We start from the raw sequence: 19,781 nt of genomic DNA, 5'->3' as shown, positions 1-19,781 counted from the left end.
CTCTGAAAGAACCGACGGATAAGTGGTGTGGAGGGTTGTTTTAAAGGCAATTTACACCCTAACTGATGCTGCGCAAAGGCCCACCATTGCAGCGACATGGGCTGCAGAGGCTGTTGAAGCGTAGGCTCAGGAGCTGGAGGCGGAGTTGCCTTGCAATGCTTCTGATTATGCTAGACAATGTCTATCTTATATTGTCACAGCTTCATTACATTAACGAGGCGGCTTCTGATGCCAGTATTGTGGCGGCCAAGGCATCTACTACGTCCATTTTGGCTCGCCGGATTCTCTGGTTACGGTCCTGGTCTGTGGATCTGGACTCTAAGAAAACGCTGGAGGTACTCCCTTTTAAGGGAGACATTCTTTTCAGAGAAGATCTCAACAAGATAGTGGCTGACTTAGCTTCTGCTAAAACAGCATGTCTACCTAGTACTGCTCCTTTGGTGCCGAAGGCTAAGAGTACTCCCATTTCGCTCCTTTCGTCCTTCAGGGAAAGCAAAAGGTCAGGCGTACCTGAAACGGTTTCTCACTTCCAAGCCCAATAAGCCCAAACCCAAACTGGCCTGGGCTGCCGGTCAGTCTGCTTCCAAAACTGACGGGCAGGCCTCCCTCTAGGGGATCCCAGGGTGGGGGGCCGACTTCTCGGGTATACCCAGGAATGGTTGAAGACCACTTCCGATGCCTGGGTACGGGAAGTCGTCACTCGAGGTTACGCCGTATCCTTCAAGAATCGTCCCCCCTCATTGATTTTGCCTGACAGACGTCCCTTCAGATCAGGTGAAGGCAAAAACTTTTCGGTGGTACAGTCCCTCCTGGACACAGGAGTGGTAGTACAGATGCCTCTGGCTCAGAGAGGCAAGGGGTACTATTCACCGCTGTTCCTAGTTCCGAAACCGAATGGGTCCTTCCGGCCCATTCTCAACCTCAAGTCCTTGATCAAATTTGTGAGGTTCTCCAAGTTTCGTATGGAAACTCTTCGCTCTATTGTTCTGGCCTTGGAACCTGGGGATTATATGGTCTCCCTGGACATACAGGATGCTTACCTGCATATTCCTATTGCAGTGTCGCATCAGCAGTACCTGAGGTTTGCGGTTGGCAACCTCCATTACCAATTTCAGACGTTACCTTTTGGTTTGTCCACAGCTCCGCGAGTCTTCACCAAGGTCATGGTGGTAATGACGGCTGTACTCCGCCGTCAAGGGGTCAGGATCCTACCGTACCTGGACGACTTGTTGATCCTGGTAAATTCCCCAGAAATTCTCCTACGCCATCTGGATCTGACTATCCAGTTTCTGCAAGCCCACGGGTGACTTATCAACTGGAAGAAATTTTCCCTTGTCCCTGCTCAGAGAATGGTGCTCCTGGGGGAGTTGTTGGACACTCACAATCAGCAGTTGTTCTTGTCTCAGGAGAAAGTCCTGAAGCTTCAGGACAGGATTCAATGCTTCCTATCTCGTCCGCAAGTGTCGATACATTCGGCAATGCAAGTGCTAGGTCTCATGGTGTCGGCTTTCGACATGGTGGAGTACGCTCAATTCCATTCCCGCCCTCAGCAGAAGCGGATTCTTGACAAATGGGACGGCCGGCCTCACTGGATCAGGTCTCAAATGATTTACTTGCCTCTGGAGGTTCGTCTGTCACTGAGCTGCTGGCTTCAGGACCAACGATTGATCAGGGGTCGTCCCTTCTTGATCTCCAACTGGGTCCTTCTGAAGACTGATGCCAGTCTAAGAGGTTGGGGCGCGGTGTTGGAGCAACACTGTCTTCAGGATCTCTCCTCCCGATAAACATTCTGGAATTGCGGGCGGTGTTCAACTCATTGAACTTGGCCCAGCATTTAATACAGGACAGACCTGTTTAAGTACAGTCGGACAATGCCACCACGGTGGCGTACATCAATCATCAAGGCGGCACTCGAAGCCACATGGCATTGAGAGAAGTATCATGGATTCTTCAGTTGGCGGAACGCCATCTGCCAGCCATATCGGCAGTGTTCATTCCGGGGGTCCTAAACTGGGAAGCGGACTTTCTCAGTCGTCCGGACGTACACGCCGGAGAGTGGAGCCTCCATCCAGAAGTGTTTCAACTCCTCGTGGACAAGTGGTGCCTTCTAGATGGGGACCTGATGGCATCTCAACACAATCGCAAGGTTCCGGTCTTCAGAGCAAGGACTAGGGATCCTCAAGCAGCGTTCGTGGACGCACTGGAAATTCCATGGAACTTTCGGCTGTCATATGTGTTCCCTCCGGTGTCACTTCTGCCCAGAGTAATAACGAAGTTCAAGCAAGAAGGAGGAATCCTACTTCTGATCGCTACAGTGTGGCCCAGATGGCATTGGTTCTCAGACCTTCACGGTCTCTCGATATAGCGTCCCCTTCTACTTCCGCAGCGCCCAGATCTCCTTGTTCAGGGCCCCTGTGTATATCAGGATTTAGCTTGATTAGCTTTGACGGCGTGGCTCTTGAAGCTTCCGTCTTAAGGGCCAAAGGATTTTCTGAGGCGGTCATTCAAACCATGTTGAAGGCCCAGAAATCGACTTCTGCTCGTATTTATCATAGGGTCTGGAATTCTTACTTTGCTTGGTGCGCATCTAACAATCATGACGCTTACAAGTTTAGTACAGCCAAAGTTTTGGCCTTTCTACAACAGGGCCTGGACTTCGGCCTTCGTCTGGCCTCCATCAAGGTTCATATTTCTGCCTTGTCGGTTTGGTTCCTGAGAAAAATTGCAACTTTACCTGATGTTCATATATTTACTCAGGGTGTGTTGCGGATTCAACCTCCTTACGTCCCGCCTGTGGCTCCCTGGGATTTGTCGGTAGTTCTGGAGGCGTTGCAAGGGTCTCGGTTTGAGCCTCTAGAATCGGCAGACCTTAAGTGGCTTTTTCTTAAGGTGTTGTTTCTGCCAGCTATTGCCTCTACCAGACGGGTGTCTGATTTGGGTGCTTTGTCCTGTAAGTCACCATATCTGATTTTTCACCGTGACCGGGCGGTTCTTAGAACACGGCCCGGGTACCTACCTAAGGTGGTGTCTTCTTTCCAACTTAATCAGGAGATTGTGGTTCCGGCCTTTGCCTCTCCTGAATTGTCTTCCAAAGAGCGGTCTTTGGATGTGGAACGGGTTCTCCGTATCTATGTGTAGAAAACTGCCTCCATCAGGAAGTCAGATTCTCTTTGTTCTGTTTGGTTTTCACAAACGTGGCTGGTCTGCTCACAAGCAGACCCTGGCCAGATGGATTAGAATGGTGATTGCACATGCTTATGTACAGACTGGCCTTCCAGCTCCTGCTACCATTAAGGCCCATTCTACTGTCGGTTGAACCTTCTTGGGCGGCCCGCCGTGGTGCGACCCTTGAACAATCGAGCACGGCGGCTACGTGGTCCTCAGTGAACACGTTCATAAGGTTGTATGCCTTCGATACTTCCGTCTCCCAGGATGCTTCCTTTGGACGCCGGGTTCTTGTGCCTGCTACAGTGCATCCCCTCTCATAAGGAACTGCTTTAGGACATCCCCGATGTTAATCCTTGTGGAGCCCAGTGCACCCCGCAGCAGAAAACAAGATTTATGGTAAGAACTTACCGTTGTTAAATCTCTTTCTGCGAGGTACACTGGGCTCCACAGGGCGCCCACCCTGACGCAGTTAGCTTCCTTGGGTTGGTATGGCATTAGCCGCTGACACTTTCTCCTGTCGTGAGTGCGGTGTATGTGGCTACTAACAGTTGTCATCTCGTTTGCCTGCTACTGCATTGGACTGGTTAACAAAAACTGAGTTCCTGTGAACGGAGGCGGGGTTATAGAGGAGGCGGCACTAGGCATTCTGGGAAGAAGGTCAAAGCTTTAAGCCTGTTGGTGCCTCGGATCAAGATCCTACTATACACCCCAATGTATTTTCCTGTGGAGCCCAGTGTACCTTGCAGAAAGAAATTTAACAACGGTAAGTTCTTACCATAAATCTCATTTTTGTTGTTCCGTCCTTCTCCCCATCTGTATGTTCTGCATAGTGCTATCTCTTCCTATCTGCATCTCCCGCATTGTGTTCTGTGTCCCCACATATATGGCCCTCATTGTGCTGCCCCCCTCATCTGTATTATGTTCTACCCCCCCCCCCCCCCCATTGTGTGTATCCTGTATTTTGCTTGTTCCCTTCCCTCATCTGCTTGTCCTGTAGCATGCACAACCTTTTCTATGCCTTGTTTTACGCCCCCATCTATGTTTTTTAGATTGCCCCTCCTCCCTATTATTTGTATTATCCTCTTCCTCCTCTATTTTATAATGTACTCTCTCCCTATGCATTCCTCTGCTCCCATGTCTTGTATTGTTCTCTCTTCTCCCTCTGTGTCTGTGTCCTCTTCCAGTCTCCTTATGTCAAGCTCAAGCGAAATTGGGAACCACTTTGGCACTGTGGAAGAAAGATCAGGCCCATGGCCCACACTCCTGAGAAGGCAGTAAGTAAGGCGGTACAGTCTACCGGCCAGTACCATCTTGCTTGCACCATTGGTCTCCACTGTTGCTGTGGGTCTATTTTCATTGGGGCTGCATCTCTTCCTACCCCATTGTTAATCTGACCCTGGGTAGTGCACAAGATAATGAAAATGCCTAGATAAATGATGGATATCAAACATGCTGAAAGCAAAGGATTCCACACAGGTGTGTCTCAGGCGGGTGTAGTATGGTATGCCGGCAGCCGGGCTCCTGGCGGCCAGCATACCGGCGCCGGGATCCTGACCGCCGGCATACCGAAAGCTGGGCAAGCGCAAATGAGCTCCTTGCGGGCACAGTGGTGCGCTACGCGCGACATGCTATTTATTCTCCCTCCAGGGGGGTCGTGAACCCCCAAGAGGGAGAAAAGTTGTCAGTGTGTCGGGATTCCAGCGCCGGTATACTGTGCGCCGGGATCCCAACAGCCGGCAAACTGAAGACCACCCGTCTCGGGCATGAAAGAAGTAAGTAATATCCTCAGAGCAATATATGAAAATGCTAGACAGCCTTGGTTGCCTAGAATTACTGACTAACTTGACTCAAAGAGAAATCGCAGCAAAGGGATCAGTGGTTGTGCAATGTTGTGATCCTGGCATAGACTGGGTGAAGCGATTCTCTTAGAAGAAACAAATCCATGCTCTCCACTGTTTAATGGTACAGCGGAATAATGTTCAACCCGTGAACGCACTTGAGCAGGAAATTTCTGGAATGACCCTTCGGACAACTGTTTTCCCCAGCATCAACTGCCATCAGTTGGTTGATTAGCTAGTGTAAGAATGGGGTTACATGCCCCCTGCACAATTCCAGACATTTGCAGGCTTCCCTCCACAGCTTATAAAGGCCACGTGCTTTGGTTCAACACCCTTTTGTCAGTGTTCCATTTTAAATGTTTACTACCTGTGTATTGGTATCTGATTATGATTATATATGGGATGCGGTCATGTGACCAGCACTCCGGATCCCGGCGGTCACCACGCTGATGCCGGAATCCCGAGCGATTACAATGCCGCAGGACTGAATGCCAACACATGGGGTCTACTCCCACTCATGGATGTCCACGACACCCATGGAGTGGAAATAGAACCTGTGGAAAGTGCAGTGAGCCACCAAACCTGCTGTGTGGTGAGTGCAGTAAGCCCGCAAGGGGCTCTGTTGCGCTGCCGAGATCCCGCAGTCGGTATGCTGACCACCGGCAAAGCATTACCAACCCTTATACTGTATATAGAGCAGAGTGTTCTTGCTTTATGGATGGGATCTGCAATATTTCTTGTACCGTGTAAGAGTAGACTATTTGCACACAACTAGCATTGGCACTTTGTTGCATTGTCATGGAAAAGTTAGACAGGATTGGTATTTACAGAATAATACATATGGACAGCACACCTCTTAGGCACAGTGCTGATGCATGTATTTCTTCACAGGGCTGGGCATTGTTGAATCCACCTTCCAGCAGGAGTCCCTTGTAAATCTACTGTCCGCAAACTATCCACATGCCTTTCCTCGTAATGAAAAAGTGACTTGGAAGTTCAATTTACCTCCTGCCCATGCAGCCAGTGTGGAGTTTCTCAATTATACCATGCCCAAGTGTGTGAAAAATGAGGTGAATGTTGAGTATTACCTTCCAAAGAGATCACTGCTAAAACTAGATGACAAGCAGCATGCAAACATACAGAATAACTTCAACTTTTCCTTGCAAAACTGTGAGGTAGACAACAGCTTACCTGGTCTCGCCTTGAACTTCAGTGTCACCATTCAGAAAAGCCAAGGAGGTAAGGTTCTTAATGCCATTTTTAGAGTTTTTAACAGCTGTTCAATCAGTTTAAGGTCTTTGTTTAGTGTTGCATGTACAATGTGTCCTCATACATCTTTGCTGCAATCGTGCCTGCTAGCATCAGGGGTCTTTTTTAGATATTTTATGCCGAAAAATGCATCTCAGACACAATGTGGCTAGGACACACCAGGAGACTGTGCTGATTAATTTGATATGCAATACTTTTATATCTGTGTGGGAATGAGTCTCTGAATCTGCATAATAAGGGGCTTATTCAGTAAGGACCTCTGATGCAATCCTTACTGCATTTCCCTGATGTTTGAGTCCCGTTCTGCGCATGTGCAGAACGGGTCCTATGATTGCGTCACAGATATGCGAATGCCTCTGCCTGATTGACAGGAAGAGGCGTTAGTGGGGAGGGGTGGTGAATGTGGGGAAAACAGGGAGGTGTCGCCCCAATTTTCTGGGAGTGATGGGGCCAAGGACTGCCTCGCGAGATGCAATTACCTTAGTCTCTCAAGCCACACTGCGACGGCAAGACTTAGAAAGCTTAAGCTCACTCAGCCTACGGTCGCTATGTTCATCTACGATGCACCTCCTCCTGCATTTGCATTGCTGAGGATTACAAAGCTGCCTCCTAAGTGCTATGATGCTGCAGTTTTTTTCCATGTCATGTTCCATTTTGCTTCATATAGAGAGACTGCCCCCCACAGATATATACAGCTCCATTTTCGGGGGGGGGGGGGGGGGAAGAGAGAGAAACACCCGATGGTATGGGCATGGGAATGGGACCTGTCGATTCACTTGCTCCAGGTATTTCGCGTTGCATGGCATATTAAGGCTAGATGTATGAGGATACATCTGTTGTGAAGCATTGAATACTAATTGTTATTATTATTATTATTATTATTATTATTATTATTATTATCAGGGCCATATCTAGGTTTGTGTTAAAGGGTAAATTGCCAAGGGCACAAAAGTGGGCCGCACAGTAATATTTTCTGAGCAAGTTCCGAGTTACATTGTAAAGGTTTAAAAAGTGAAACAAAGTCTGATAGAGCAAGGGACAGAGAGGAGGTGCAGCTCTAGAGAAGCCCTACCAGAGGCAGATCCAGGGTCATTGTGTTGGTGAGTCACCCTAGCATGGGCAGGCTGACTTCTGCATCACACTATATAGTAGTGTCTTGTGACCGAGAGGCAGTCATCGGATACTGTATGTATGCTATTGTTGTATTATTGTGTTTATGGCCAGGCAGCATTCTGGGATAGAGTGTTGTTCAGTAAAAGATCATGATAGGAGTGCAGTGTGTGATTAGGAGAATACTAGTACAGGTGACACGAGTGAGGGGTGGAGCGACAGCATACTAATTGAAGAACCTCCATACAATACATGATGCATTCACCATTCACTGCCTGAAGTCCGATGAATGATGGGCATGATGATCGGGCAGGTTTGATTACCAAACAATCATTACATCGGCTGATCTGAACAATTATCAGGGAAGAATGTGCCTTCAAAGCAAAGCCAGCTGGTGTGTGCACATTATAATGTTTTCATGATGACTATTTTGCATATTATAGGTTTTATTTCCTACACAGGGCCAGTTCTAGACCTTGTGGAGTTCAGGGCGAAAGTTTCCTTTGCTAACCCCTGTTTTTGTCATGCTGGGGTCTGGGAGGTCTGCCCCTGGTGACCGTGTAGGCTGCAGTGTCTGCTCCTACACTGTGGCAAGAGCCCTTTTGCTGCACATAATTGTACACCCCCCCTTGTGACGCCACTGCACTAGAGCCCCTTTTACACATAATGCCATACAGTAGAGCTCCTTATACATGTTACACCACAGTGAGACCCTTTTACTCATTATGCCATGGTAGAGCCCTTTACACATGTTACACCACGGTAGTGCCTGTTATATACAATACATTACAGCACTGTAGATCCACTTATACATAATACACCACAGTAGAGCTATATATATATATATATATATATATATATATATATATATATATATATATATATATATATATATATATATATATATATATATATATATATATATATATATATATATAATATATTAGACCACTGCAGAGACCCTTATACACGTTACACCACAGTAGGTTCGCTTATACACATTACCCCACAGTAGAGCTGCTTATACATGTTACACCACCATAGAGCCACTTCTACACACACACACACACACACACACACACACACACACACACACACACACACACACACACAGTGCACAGGGACCAGGGGCATAGTGATGGAACTATCCCTAACTGACCCTACTCGTTGTTCTGTCCTCCCTAGTGTGATGGAGGTGTTCTACTCTGTCCGTTTTCTTGCGGTATGGGTGGTTGCGCAGCATGTCAATCACTTCAGGTTTGGTAGAGGCAGTGGGTCTATGGTTCCCGTCCGTCTCTCACGTGGACGGAGCAGGTATTTCCACCAATGGCGGTTCCCACCTGGCGTGCAGATGTAGTAACTGCCTTAGGTGGCAATGCGGCACCCAGTAGTAGCAGCTGTTAGCAGCGGACTGGCACCATCAAATTAGTTGGCGCCAGCATGGTGACTGTGGCTGCGCCCTCAGACCGCTTCGACTTGGGCAACGGCCCTGCTTGCCTGCCCCTAGAACCGCCACTGGCAAGCTTGTAGCTGCGCAAGTTATGCTTGCTTAGTAAATTGCTATGTGTCCATGTGTTTGTGATGATGTCATTACATACATGTGGACACAGAGAATGATGGGAGCACTGGGCTGGACCTTAATTTACAATGGAAGGTGGCGCTTAGGGTTAAACTTAACCTCACAATGCCCATCCTGGTGCTCCACACTAGGGAGGCCAATCCAGGGCCTTTTTTTCAATCGGGATTACCTGATCAATTCGGGATACCATGGATTGGATTGAAGATTTTAAAATTAAAATCTTAATTGCCCCACCCCCTTCCAGGACCCGCTCAGCCCACAGAACTACAGACCATCCTCTGGGAGTGCGGACCGAGCAGCGCGGGTGGCTGGCGTCAAACTGCACAGCATGCCCTCTGACTTCAAGTCACACTGCACAATGCGCACAGCTGGGGGCAGCGGGAGCCGGGAAGAGGGAGCTGGGCAGCGTCTGAGAAAAAACAAGGCGTCTCTCTGGCTGGTTCCACAGGATAACATTGGGATATTGTCGAGCGACAGCGAAAATGGCACCAACACGGCCACAAGCTTTCTGGCCTCCCAGGATGCATTGGGGCCTTCACCATATAGTCCCGCCCACTGACTCAGTCAAATCAGTTTTTTGCTTGGTGCGGCAGGAAGCCGCATGGTCACAGGGCTGCTGGGAGAGCAGCCTCAAGCTTTTATTATTTTATTTTTAAAGACTTACTATATTGTTTTTTTTGAGCGACTTCTCTTAACAGTGTCTTAAACGCATACTAGAAAGAGTCGCTTCAACAACTCCCCACCGGGTCGTAACAATGCTTACCTTCGGGTATCAGTGCTGTCTCGACGGGCGTCTGTGTCGGATGTTCTAGCAGGTCCAGCAGACGTAACCAGGCTGTGGCCCGGAGCATGGGGAGATGGTGAGTCTATGGACTTCCTCTTACTAGAGGGGTCAGGACACAGCTACACTGATTTTGGTGGAGACTACAAACAGTGTGTTGATGCGCCGAACATCTAGAGTGCGACAGCGCTACGCTCCGGGGATCATAGGCGCCAGGACTAGGTAAAGGCCGCGATCCTGGGAGTTTAAGTCAACAGGGGGATTCAGACGCTATCCTGGCCATCCCTCCTCCGAGTTCATGGCCAGTTCCTGCGTGTTTCTCGTTTCATGAACTAAATGACCTCAGTTCCGGCTCAGACGCTACCACGAGGGTACTCGGTCGCAGCTTAGTCGCTGCGGTTGTGTACACTGGAAATAAACCTGCCAGACCGAGTCGCAGGCCTTAGCGTCTGCATACACGTGGAAGTCGCTCAGCGTCCGTGTCCGTTGGTGAGCGTCCGTGTCCGTTATCAGTTATCAAGAGCGGCAGTGTACACCAGTAGCGTCTGAATCCACTCAGCGTCTTACGAGCGTATTTGCTTGGATATGGAAGTGTGGTGAGTCTCCCTGTATCCCGCTCTACGGAGGCAGGGTATACAGTACTAAATATTCTCTCTACTTCTTAGTATGCATTGTTAATGTTTAGTACCTATTGCATATGAGAACTGTATATTACTGTGTTTTCTGCATGCTATGTTGAAAAAAAAGAACCAGTTTAAAACAGAAGTACGATTTTCCTACTTATGTATAAGTTGTTATGGAGGTTGTATTCTCATATGGCAATGTCTAATGCTTTAACATGTGACTGACTGCTAGTATGTGTGCTGACTTTTCTGTGTAATGTCAGTCCTGTTCTGACCCTCATCAGGTGCACTGTGGTCAGATTGATCTCACCTCTATATACTGACACACAGGGTGATTTTCAGTCACAAATTGTGTAGTCAATAACAGGTTAATACCATGTCTGTGAGCGGCAAAAGTGATGAGGAGAATTTATCAAGCACTCCTACAGCCCTAACATGCTTATCTTGTAAGTCAGGGGTAATTGATATGAATCAATTGGTCACTTATGAGGGTTTGTGTGCAAACTGTTTCGCTTTTCAGCGAAGTAAGAAACAGGAGTTGGTTCAACCACCAACAGAGCCACCATGGAATATGTTCGCAAAGACTCTGTCTTCAATAGCGGACAGGTTAGCTCCGGTAGTACCACCTCAAGGGTTAGGTTACACTATGAACCCATACATGCAGCTCCCTTCCTATGGTTTGGTTCCAGTAGCCTCTACAAGCAACCAAGGGGCAGGTAAGACTAAGACAGATATACGTCTGTGTGGCAGACTACACAAGATGACACATTGGATGATGATGATACAATAGATTCAACTCCGTATGATGATCAGTCGCAGAGTTTTAGTTCAGAAGATGTAGCTGAACTTATTAATGCTGTGAAGGCTGTTCTCTCGTTGGAAGAGCCAGCCAAGACCGTGTTAAAAACTAAAGCACCTGTATTTAAACGGACAAAATCAGTGAAATCTGAATTCCCAGCGTCAGATGAGCTGACGGAAATGATGGATGAGTCTTGGGCAGCGCCCAGTAAAAAGTATAAGATTCCTAAGAGATGGGATTCTTATCCATTTCCTGCTGTGGATTGTTCGAAAAGAAAAGTAGATGCACATGTTCTGCGACAAGTGCATAAATCTGCTTTACCACTGTCATCTACCTCATTGAGTGATGTCACAGACAAAAGGGTAGAGAGCCTGTTGAAAAATATTTTTTCTCTAGTAGAAGCAGTGGTAAGACCTGCTATGGCTTCGGCCTGGGTAGCAAAGGCAATGGGCGAATGGATAGAGGAACTAGAGAATGACATCCCTTCTCCTACTAGGGAGCAAGAGGATCGTTTTTGCTGTTTAAGACAATCTGCCCAGTATTTGGAAGAAGCAGCAATTGATGTAGGCACAGTTGCTTCTAAAGCTTCAGCCTTGACAGTAGTCGCTCGCAGAGCAGTTTGGCTACGGACCTGAAGCCAGATGCGGAGTCCAAGAAAGAATTGGAAGCATTGCCTTTTGTCGGTAATATATTATTTGGAAAACCTTTATCTGATATCCTAGAATCAGAGGCTGAATCGAAAAAGGTCAGATTTCCGGCTGTTTATAACCCTAAGTCCAAGGGTTTAAAATTTCGCTCATTTCATTGGCAAAGCAAAGCGAAAGCTAAAGAGGAGCCTAAGCAACCCCAGTTTAAATCCAGGGGTAGGAAGCAGTGGGCTAGCAAAAAGCCAGCTTCCAAACCTGAACAGAAACAGTCAGCCTGAAGAGACGGGCCTCCGCCTGGAGGATTCCAGGGTTGGGGGCCGACTCTTTCTTTTTGCACACATATGGCAACAATCAACAGCAGATGCTTGGGTGCAGAAGGTAGTATCTCAGGGGTATGGGTTCCCATTCAGGAGCCAGCCTCCTCAAAGATTTTTTTTTTCACCAGCCCGTCTCGTATAGAGTCGAAGGCCAATGCCCTGCAAGAAGCAGTCCAAAAATTACTGCAGTCAGGTGTGATTGTCCCAGTACCTCCATCACAAAGGGGACAGGGGTTTTACTCCAATCTAGGCCCTCATTCCGAGTTGATCGCTCGCAAGGCGATTTTAGCAGAGTTGCTCACGCTAAGCCGCCGCCTACTGGGAGTGTATCTTAGCATCTTAAAATTGCGAACGATGTATTCGCAATATTGCGATTACAAACTACTTAGCAGTTTCAGAGTAGCTCCACACTTACTCGGCATCTGCGATCAGTTCAGTGCTTGTCGTTCCTGGTTTGACGTCACAAACACACCCAGCGTTCGCCCAGACACTCCCCCGTTTCCCCGGCCACTCCTGCGTTTTTTCCGGAAACGGTAGCGTTTTTTCCCGCACGCCCATAAAACGGCCTGTTTCCGCCCAGTAACACCCATTTCCTGTCAATCACACTACGATCGCCGGAGCGATGAAAAAGCCGTGAGTAAAAATACTATCTCCATTGTAAAATTACTTGTCGCAGTGCGAATATTGCGCATGCGTACTAAGCGGAATTTCACTGCGATGCGATGAAAAATACAGAGCGAACGACTCGGAATGAGGGCCCTATTTCTAATCCAGAAACCAAATGGGTCATACCGACCAATTCTAAATCTGAAAATGTTGAACAAATACATATGGATCCCGAAGTTCCACATGGAGACGTTACGCTCCATAATGTTGGCTATGGAACCGGGAGATTACATGGTATCTCTGGATGTACGGGATGCTTACCTACATGTGCCTATAGCACTATCACATCAGTGTTACCTCAGGTTTGCCATCCTCCAGGAACATTTCCAGTTCCAAGCTTTGCCGTTCGGGCTAGCTACAGCACCCAGGGTGTTTACCAAGATCATGGTGGTTATGGCAGCTTGTCTGCGCAAACAAGGGATAAGAATATTCCCATACCTAGACGACCTGTTAATCTTAGCACAGTCGCAAGATTTACTGTTGAGCCATCTTCAACTGTTTACAGAGACACGGTTGGCTCATAAATTGGGAAAAGTCGTCCCTGAATCCGTCACAGCGGATGGTTCATTTGGGGGCCATATTGGATTCAGACCTACAGAAAGTTCTCTTACCAGAGAAAAAGATAGTCAAGGTGCAGGTCATGGCTCAGGAAGCGTTGCAAGCCCAGACAATGTCAGTGCATGCAGCAATGCGACTGTTGGGTCTGATGGTATCAACCTTCGACATGGTGGAATATGCGCAATTCCACTCCAGACCGTTGCAGCATCTTATTCTGACCAAATGGAACGGAAATCATCAGATGATAAAGATTCCAGTAAACGTAAAAAGGTCTCTAGCGTGGTGGCTACAGACAGACCATTTAAACAAGGGGAGACCCTTTTGGATAAAAGAGTGGTAAGTCCTGACAACAGATGCCAGCCTGCAAGGCTGGGGGGGCGGTACTCGGAAGCCTATGGTTCCAGGGAAAATGGACCGCAAGGGAAAGTCGCCTGCCGATAAATCTGTTAGAGATAAGGGCCGTTTACTTGGCTTTAGTTCAGGCAAAGGACAATCTACAAGGAAGACCAGTCCAGATCCGCTCAGACAATGCGACGGCAGTAGCATACCTCAATCATCAAGGAGGAACTCGCAGCAAGAGTCTGATGGAGGAAGTAACTCCCATTCTAAAATGGGCAGAACTCCATCTCCCAGCATTGTCAGCAGTATTTGTCCCGGGTGTACTAAATTGGGAAGCGGATTTTCTCAGTCGGCACACCATTCAGGAAACCGAATGGGCACTACACCCAGAAGTGTTTCAGACACTGGTGAACAGATGGGGTCTACCGGAGATAGACCTTATGGCGTCTCGTCTAAACAACAAAGTTCCAAGGTACGGATCGAGAACAAGGGACCCAGGAGCGGTCCTTGTAGACGCACTGTCAGTAGAATGGAGGTTTCAGCTGGCATATCTGTTCCCGCCAATATCTCTGTTACCCAGAGTAGTGAGAAAGATAAAACAGGCAAAAGGAGCAATCATTCTAATAGCTCCAGCTTGGCCAAGAAGGCATTGGTACACAGATCTGTTGAGAATGTCCATGGAAGCACCGATCCTGCTCCCTCAACGTCCAGATCTGCTAATGCAGGGTCCTTGTTGTCACAGTCATCTGGATTGCCTGTCTTTGGCGGCGTGGCTGTTGAAACCTCTATCTTAGAGGCTAAAGGTTTTTCAAAACAAGTAATCCAAACTATGCTTAGAGCAAGAAAGCCTTCTTCGGCCGGTGTGTATCATAGAACATGGCAAGCCTATATTCACTGGTGTGCTGGAAAAAATTTCAATCCGAGCTCTTTTAAAGTAGCTAGGATTTTGGATTTCCTTCAGGCAGGATTGGATAAAGGGTTGAAAGTTGCTTCCTTGAGGGTTCAAGTTTCAGCGTTAACTGTATGGTTTCAGCAGAAGATTGCTGATTTACAGGATGTACGTACGTTTTTTCAAGGAGTAGTACATATTCAACCTCCATTTGTTCCTCCTGCAGCTCCCTGGGATTTGAATTTAGTTCTTAAATTTCACCAGGGTCCTCTGTTTGAACCACTTGAGAGAGCAGATCTTAAGTGGTTAACGGTTAAAGTTCTTTTTTTACTGGCAATGGCGTCAGCCAGAAGAGTGTCAGATTTAGGAGCATTATCATGTAAGTCTCCTTTCCTAAGTTTTTTTTCCAGACAGAGCAGTTCTCAGAACGAGATCTAGCTATCTTCCAGAGGTGGTATCAAAGTTTCACCTGAATGAAGAGATTGTAGTCCCAGCTTTTCAGGTATCGGGACTTTCGGCGGGGGAAGCGTCGCTGGACGTGGTCCGAGTTTTAAGAATCTACATAGATCGTACTAGTGCCATCAGGAAAACAGATTCTCTCTTCATCCTCCTACGGATTCCATAGAAGGGGATGGCCTGCTAGTAAACAGACGCTGGCGAGATGGCTCCGAATGGTAATATCAGAAGCTTATTCTCATGCAGATCTCCCATTTCCGGCTAATGTCTCTGCACACTCTACACTTACGGTAGGTCCTTATTGGGCAGCACAACAGGGTGCTTCAGCAGAACAGATATGTAAGGCAGCCACATGGTCTTCCATAAACACATTCATTAGACATTATGCCTTGGATACTTTTGCCTCTCATGACGCAGACTTCGGGCGAAAGGTCCTCCTGTGCAATCAGGAGCGTCCCCACCACTAAAATGGCTTTGGGAATCCCAATGTTATCCTGTGGATAATCCTGTGGACCCAGCCAGAGAAATATACGTTATGGTAAGAACTTACCGTTGATAACGTGATTTCTCTTATGTCCACAGGTATCCACAGGGATCCCACCCTGACGCATCTGATTTGAGGATCTAGACAATCACTAAAACCTCTTCCTTCTTGTATGGAAGGGTGTGCATGTGTGTTCTTATCGCCTAAACAGGTCTCTGCCTGATGTTCCTGACTAAAATCGCTGTGGAAAGAACGGATTTGACTGAGTCAGTGGGCGGGACTATATGGTGAAGGCCCCAATGCATCCTGGGAGGCCAGAAAGCTTGTGGCCGTGTTGGTGCCGCTGTCACTCGACAATATCCCAATGTTATCCTGTGGATACCTGTGGACATAAGAGAAATCACGTTATCAACGGTAAATTCTTACCATAACGTATATTTCTAATCCCAAAATCCCTGGGATTGGAAGCTCCAATCCCGGGATTGAATCTCGGCCAATTTTAGGCCTAAATCCCAGGATTCGGGGATTGGCCACCCTACTCCACACACATCAAACTTCAACCCTTGAAAATGCAATTACTTTTCCCACTTTCATGGTGAAATATAAACACGTCTTAATGTTACTGTGTGTGTGTGTGTGTGTGTGTGTGTGTGTGTATATGTGTGTGTGTGTGTATATATATATATATATATATATATATATATAATATGTGTGTGTGTATGTATATATATATATATATATATATATATATATATGTGTGTGTGTGTATATATATATATATATATATATATATATATATGTGTGTGTGTGTGTGTGTGTGTGTGTATAATATATATAATTTTTATTTTTATTTTTTTTCACATTTTCTAGATGTATGTGTATATTTATTAGATAATAAAAGTTATGTTTAAAATTGTGTGCCACCTAGGAAGAACTATTTTTATCTGCCTTTCGATATTCATACTGGTTGTCATTTGCAACACCCAAGCACCCTAATATTACAGAAATATACTAATGTACAAGGTTTTTGTTTTAATATTTCCATTGCAAATTATATTTAAATTTTAAGATTTACTTGTATAGGGATCCAACATTCCTTCCCCCTTTCACTCCCTTTCCTTAAATTTTCCCCACTTACCGTTAAATGTAGCTTTCTTGTCAACCATTGTAACATCCTGGTAACACTGGAGGGGAGGTGTATCAACACATGAAGAGTGAGAAATTGACCAAAGCAGCCAATAAGCATCTAAGGGGGCTACACACCTGAACGATAGGCAATCGTCCCAAACTATGCCTGATTGGCTGTGCACACCAGGAAGATTTAATGAAGGATGCAACGATCACTGTTCCATACTTCATTAATACGCACTACTGATATGTTCCGGTTGGTCATGCTGCAGAACCAACCGGAAGACGTCACGTGTGGGAGTGCGCAATAGTGTGTACACACTAGGCGATATGCATAATTTTTTTGTGCCGATAAAGCAAATCAAGCCGATATTGCTCTAGTTTGTACCCACCCTTACTTTCATTTCAAAGACTGTGCTGGATAAATGACCGCTAAAAGCTGATGGTTATGCGCAGCTTGTGTACTTTATCTCTTTTTAAAGATTTATACATTTGCCCCTGGATCTATTACTGTTAGTGGCAAGTGAAATCAGATCTAAATCTTGTCTCCACTGTTCTGGCAGGCAGCACCATGCAGATAATTTTTGGTAAAGTTATGATGTTGGGTAAGGTAATTTCTCCCCATTTCCAAATTTAGCATTTATCACACTGCACGTGCTTTGCAGGTGACAGCCTAACATTTGCTGATAGAGTAAAACCAGAGGTAAATGTCCTGTAGCTTATTTGGAGCGGTATATAGATACAAGGGGTCTATTTATGAAGCCCAAAATATCCTACCTCCTCCATAAATTCTGGTTTTACTAGGGATTGTTTTCTAATTATTAAAGGCTTCCATTGGCAGTGTCAACAATGTAAACAATCTCTGGCCATGGCTTTTGCTATTAAGAAGTTGAGTTACAAGTAGCAAAAGAAATCTCTCTCTTAGTTAATGTGATAAATGGTTCACTAATTTGGAATGATAAAGTACAAGTATTAACACAGTGGGTTTGGTTTTCGTCACCCCACCCGACCAGTTCAAATTATACCGCACAGTAGTACCCCTTATACACATTGTAGTACCTCTTATACACGTTATGCCACACAGTAGCGCCCCTTGTACACATTATGCCACACAGTAGTACCCCTACTCCGTAGGTTGACCCCCGAGTGACTTCTACCTGTATACACCTACCTGTTGTCTACAGTATATAGTGAATGAGACAGCAGGTAGGTGTACGCACAGTACATAGTGAGGAAGACAGCAGGTAGATGTACACACATTATATAGTGAGGGAGACAGCAGGTAGGTGTACACACAGTATGTAGTGAGTGTATGATCCCCATACTCACCGATGGCCAGATTTTTGTGTCCCACACCCAGACTCCAGCACCGAGTAGCACAGCAGCTGGGCGAGCCATGGAAGGTACTGAACATCTTATTGGAGGAATTTTAGCCCATTCCTATATACAAAACAGCTTCAGATCTGTTATGTTGATGGGTTTCCTCCCATGAACTGCTCACTTCATGTTCTTCCACAACATTTTGATTGGACTACGGTCAGGACTTTGACTTGGCCATTCCAAAACTTTACATTTATTTTTCTTTTTACACATTTTTTGGTTGAATGACTTGTGTGCTTTGGTTGTCTTGCTGCATGACCCACATTCTCTTGAGATGCAGCTCATGGACAGATGTCCTGACATTTTCCTTTAGAATATTATGGTATAATTCAGAACTCATTGTCACATCAATGATGGCAAGTCATCCTGGGCCAGATGCAGCAAATCGGGCCCAAACCATGATACCACCGATAGTATGAGGGTTTTATTCTGGAATGCAGTGTCCTCCTCTCTCCACACCTAATGTTTCTCATTTAAGCCAAAAAGCACTGTTTTGGACTTGTTTGTTTACAAAACATTGTTCCAATAGCCTTCTGACTTGTACAGGTGATCTTTAGCAAATGCAGATGGGTAGCAAAGTTCTGTTTGGAGAGCAGCAGCTTTCTTCTTGCATTCCTGCCATGCACACCATTGTTGTTCAGTGTCCTCCTGATGGTGGGCTCATGAACATTAACATTCGCTTATGTGAGAAAGGCCTTCAGTTGCTTAGAGGTTACTTTGGGTTCCTTTGTGACCTTGTGAACTATTAGACACCTTGCTGTTGGTGTGATCTTTTTTTGTGACCACTCCTGGGGAGGATTATAATGGTATGAGATTTCCTACATTTGTACACAATATGTTTGATTGTTTGGTGCAGTCCAAACTCTTTAGAGATGGTTTTGTAACCTTTACCAGCTCGATGAGCGTCAACTACTCATCTCCTGAGGTCCTCAGAAATATCCTTTGTTCGTGGCATGATACACTTCCACAAACGTGTCAGACTTTGATTGATCCCTGTTCTTTTAAAAAGACTGGTTGTCCACTCACTGATTGTCATCCCATAGATTGACTCTAATTTCACTTTCAAAATATTTGCTAAGCTTAAAGGTTCACATACTTTTGCCACTCAGATATGTGATATTGGATTATTTTCCTCAATAAACGATGAGCACGTCTAAAAAAAAAATAAAAAAAAATTTGTCTTATTTGTTTGATTTGGTTCTCTTTATTTACTTTAAGGACTTGTGTGAAAATCTAAGGTAGTTTTAGGCCAAATTTCAGCAAAAATATAGTAAGTTCTGAAGGGTTCACAAACTTTCAAGCACCACTGTACATTTCTTAATTACCAGAATAGAATGTATATATCCATATAGAAGTAATTGAGCTGAGTTAGTCCTCTGGTTCTTTATTTGGAACTTGATTATATTTCTGGAATACGCAATAAGAGCAATGACAATTTTCCCTGCATTGATTATTAGCAATAGTCTTTGTGACATTTTATGCTTCCATCTACAGACACAATGTACCATCTGGATTTGACCAGGGAGAAAGATCTGGTTGTACGCATTGGAAAGAGGAAAACTATACAACGTCGTTTTACCCCTGTCTGTGTGATCTGCAAGGGCCTTGCTGACTGTGATACCGAGCTGGTCCTTGAAGGAGGCAAATACTATAGAATTTCCTTCCTCTGTAATAATATAAACAGTCTAACTGTAACAGCGGAAAAAGAAATAGGTAGGATTATTCACAGTAATGTTTTATGTTTTCGCTT

The 19,781-nt window shown here is 45.9% G+C and overlaps 1 protein-coding gene across 3 annotated transcripts in view; it reads left to right on the top strand.

Annotated features, from left to right (window-relative positions):
• CDCP1 (CUB domain containing protein 1) overlaps positions 1-19,781 on the top strand; it is a 134,380-nt gene that overhangs the window by 93,627 nt on the left and 20,972 nt on the right. For all 3 annotated transcript variants that reach the window (XM_063922418.1, XM_063922419.1, XM_063922420.1), the window contains exons 4-5: positions 5,898-6,245; positions 19,526-19,744. In XM_063922418.1, coding sequence (XP_063778488.1) covers positions 5,898-6,245; positions 19,526-19,744 — 567 coding nt within the window. The remainder of the gene's footprint in view (positions 1-5,897; positions 6,246-19,525; positions 19,745-19,781) is intronic.

This window comes from Pseudophryne corroboree, chromosome 5 (assembly GCF_028390025.1).
Source record: "Pseudophryne corroboree isolate aPseCor3 chromosome 5, aPseCor3.hap2, whole genome shotgun sequence".
Classification (NCBI taxonomy): Eukaryota; Metazoa; Chordata; class Amphibia; order Anura; family Myobatrachidae; genus Pseudophryne; species Pseudophryne corroboree.
Note: the sequence above shows the minus strand (reverse complement) of the source record. Positions and strands in the feature narration are given on the sequence as shown.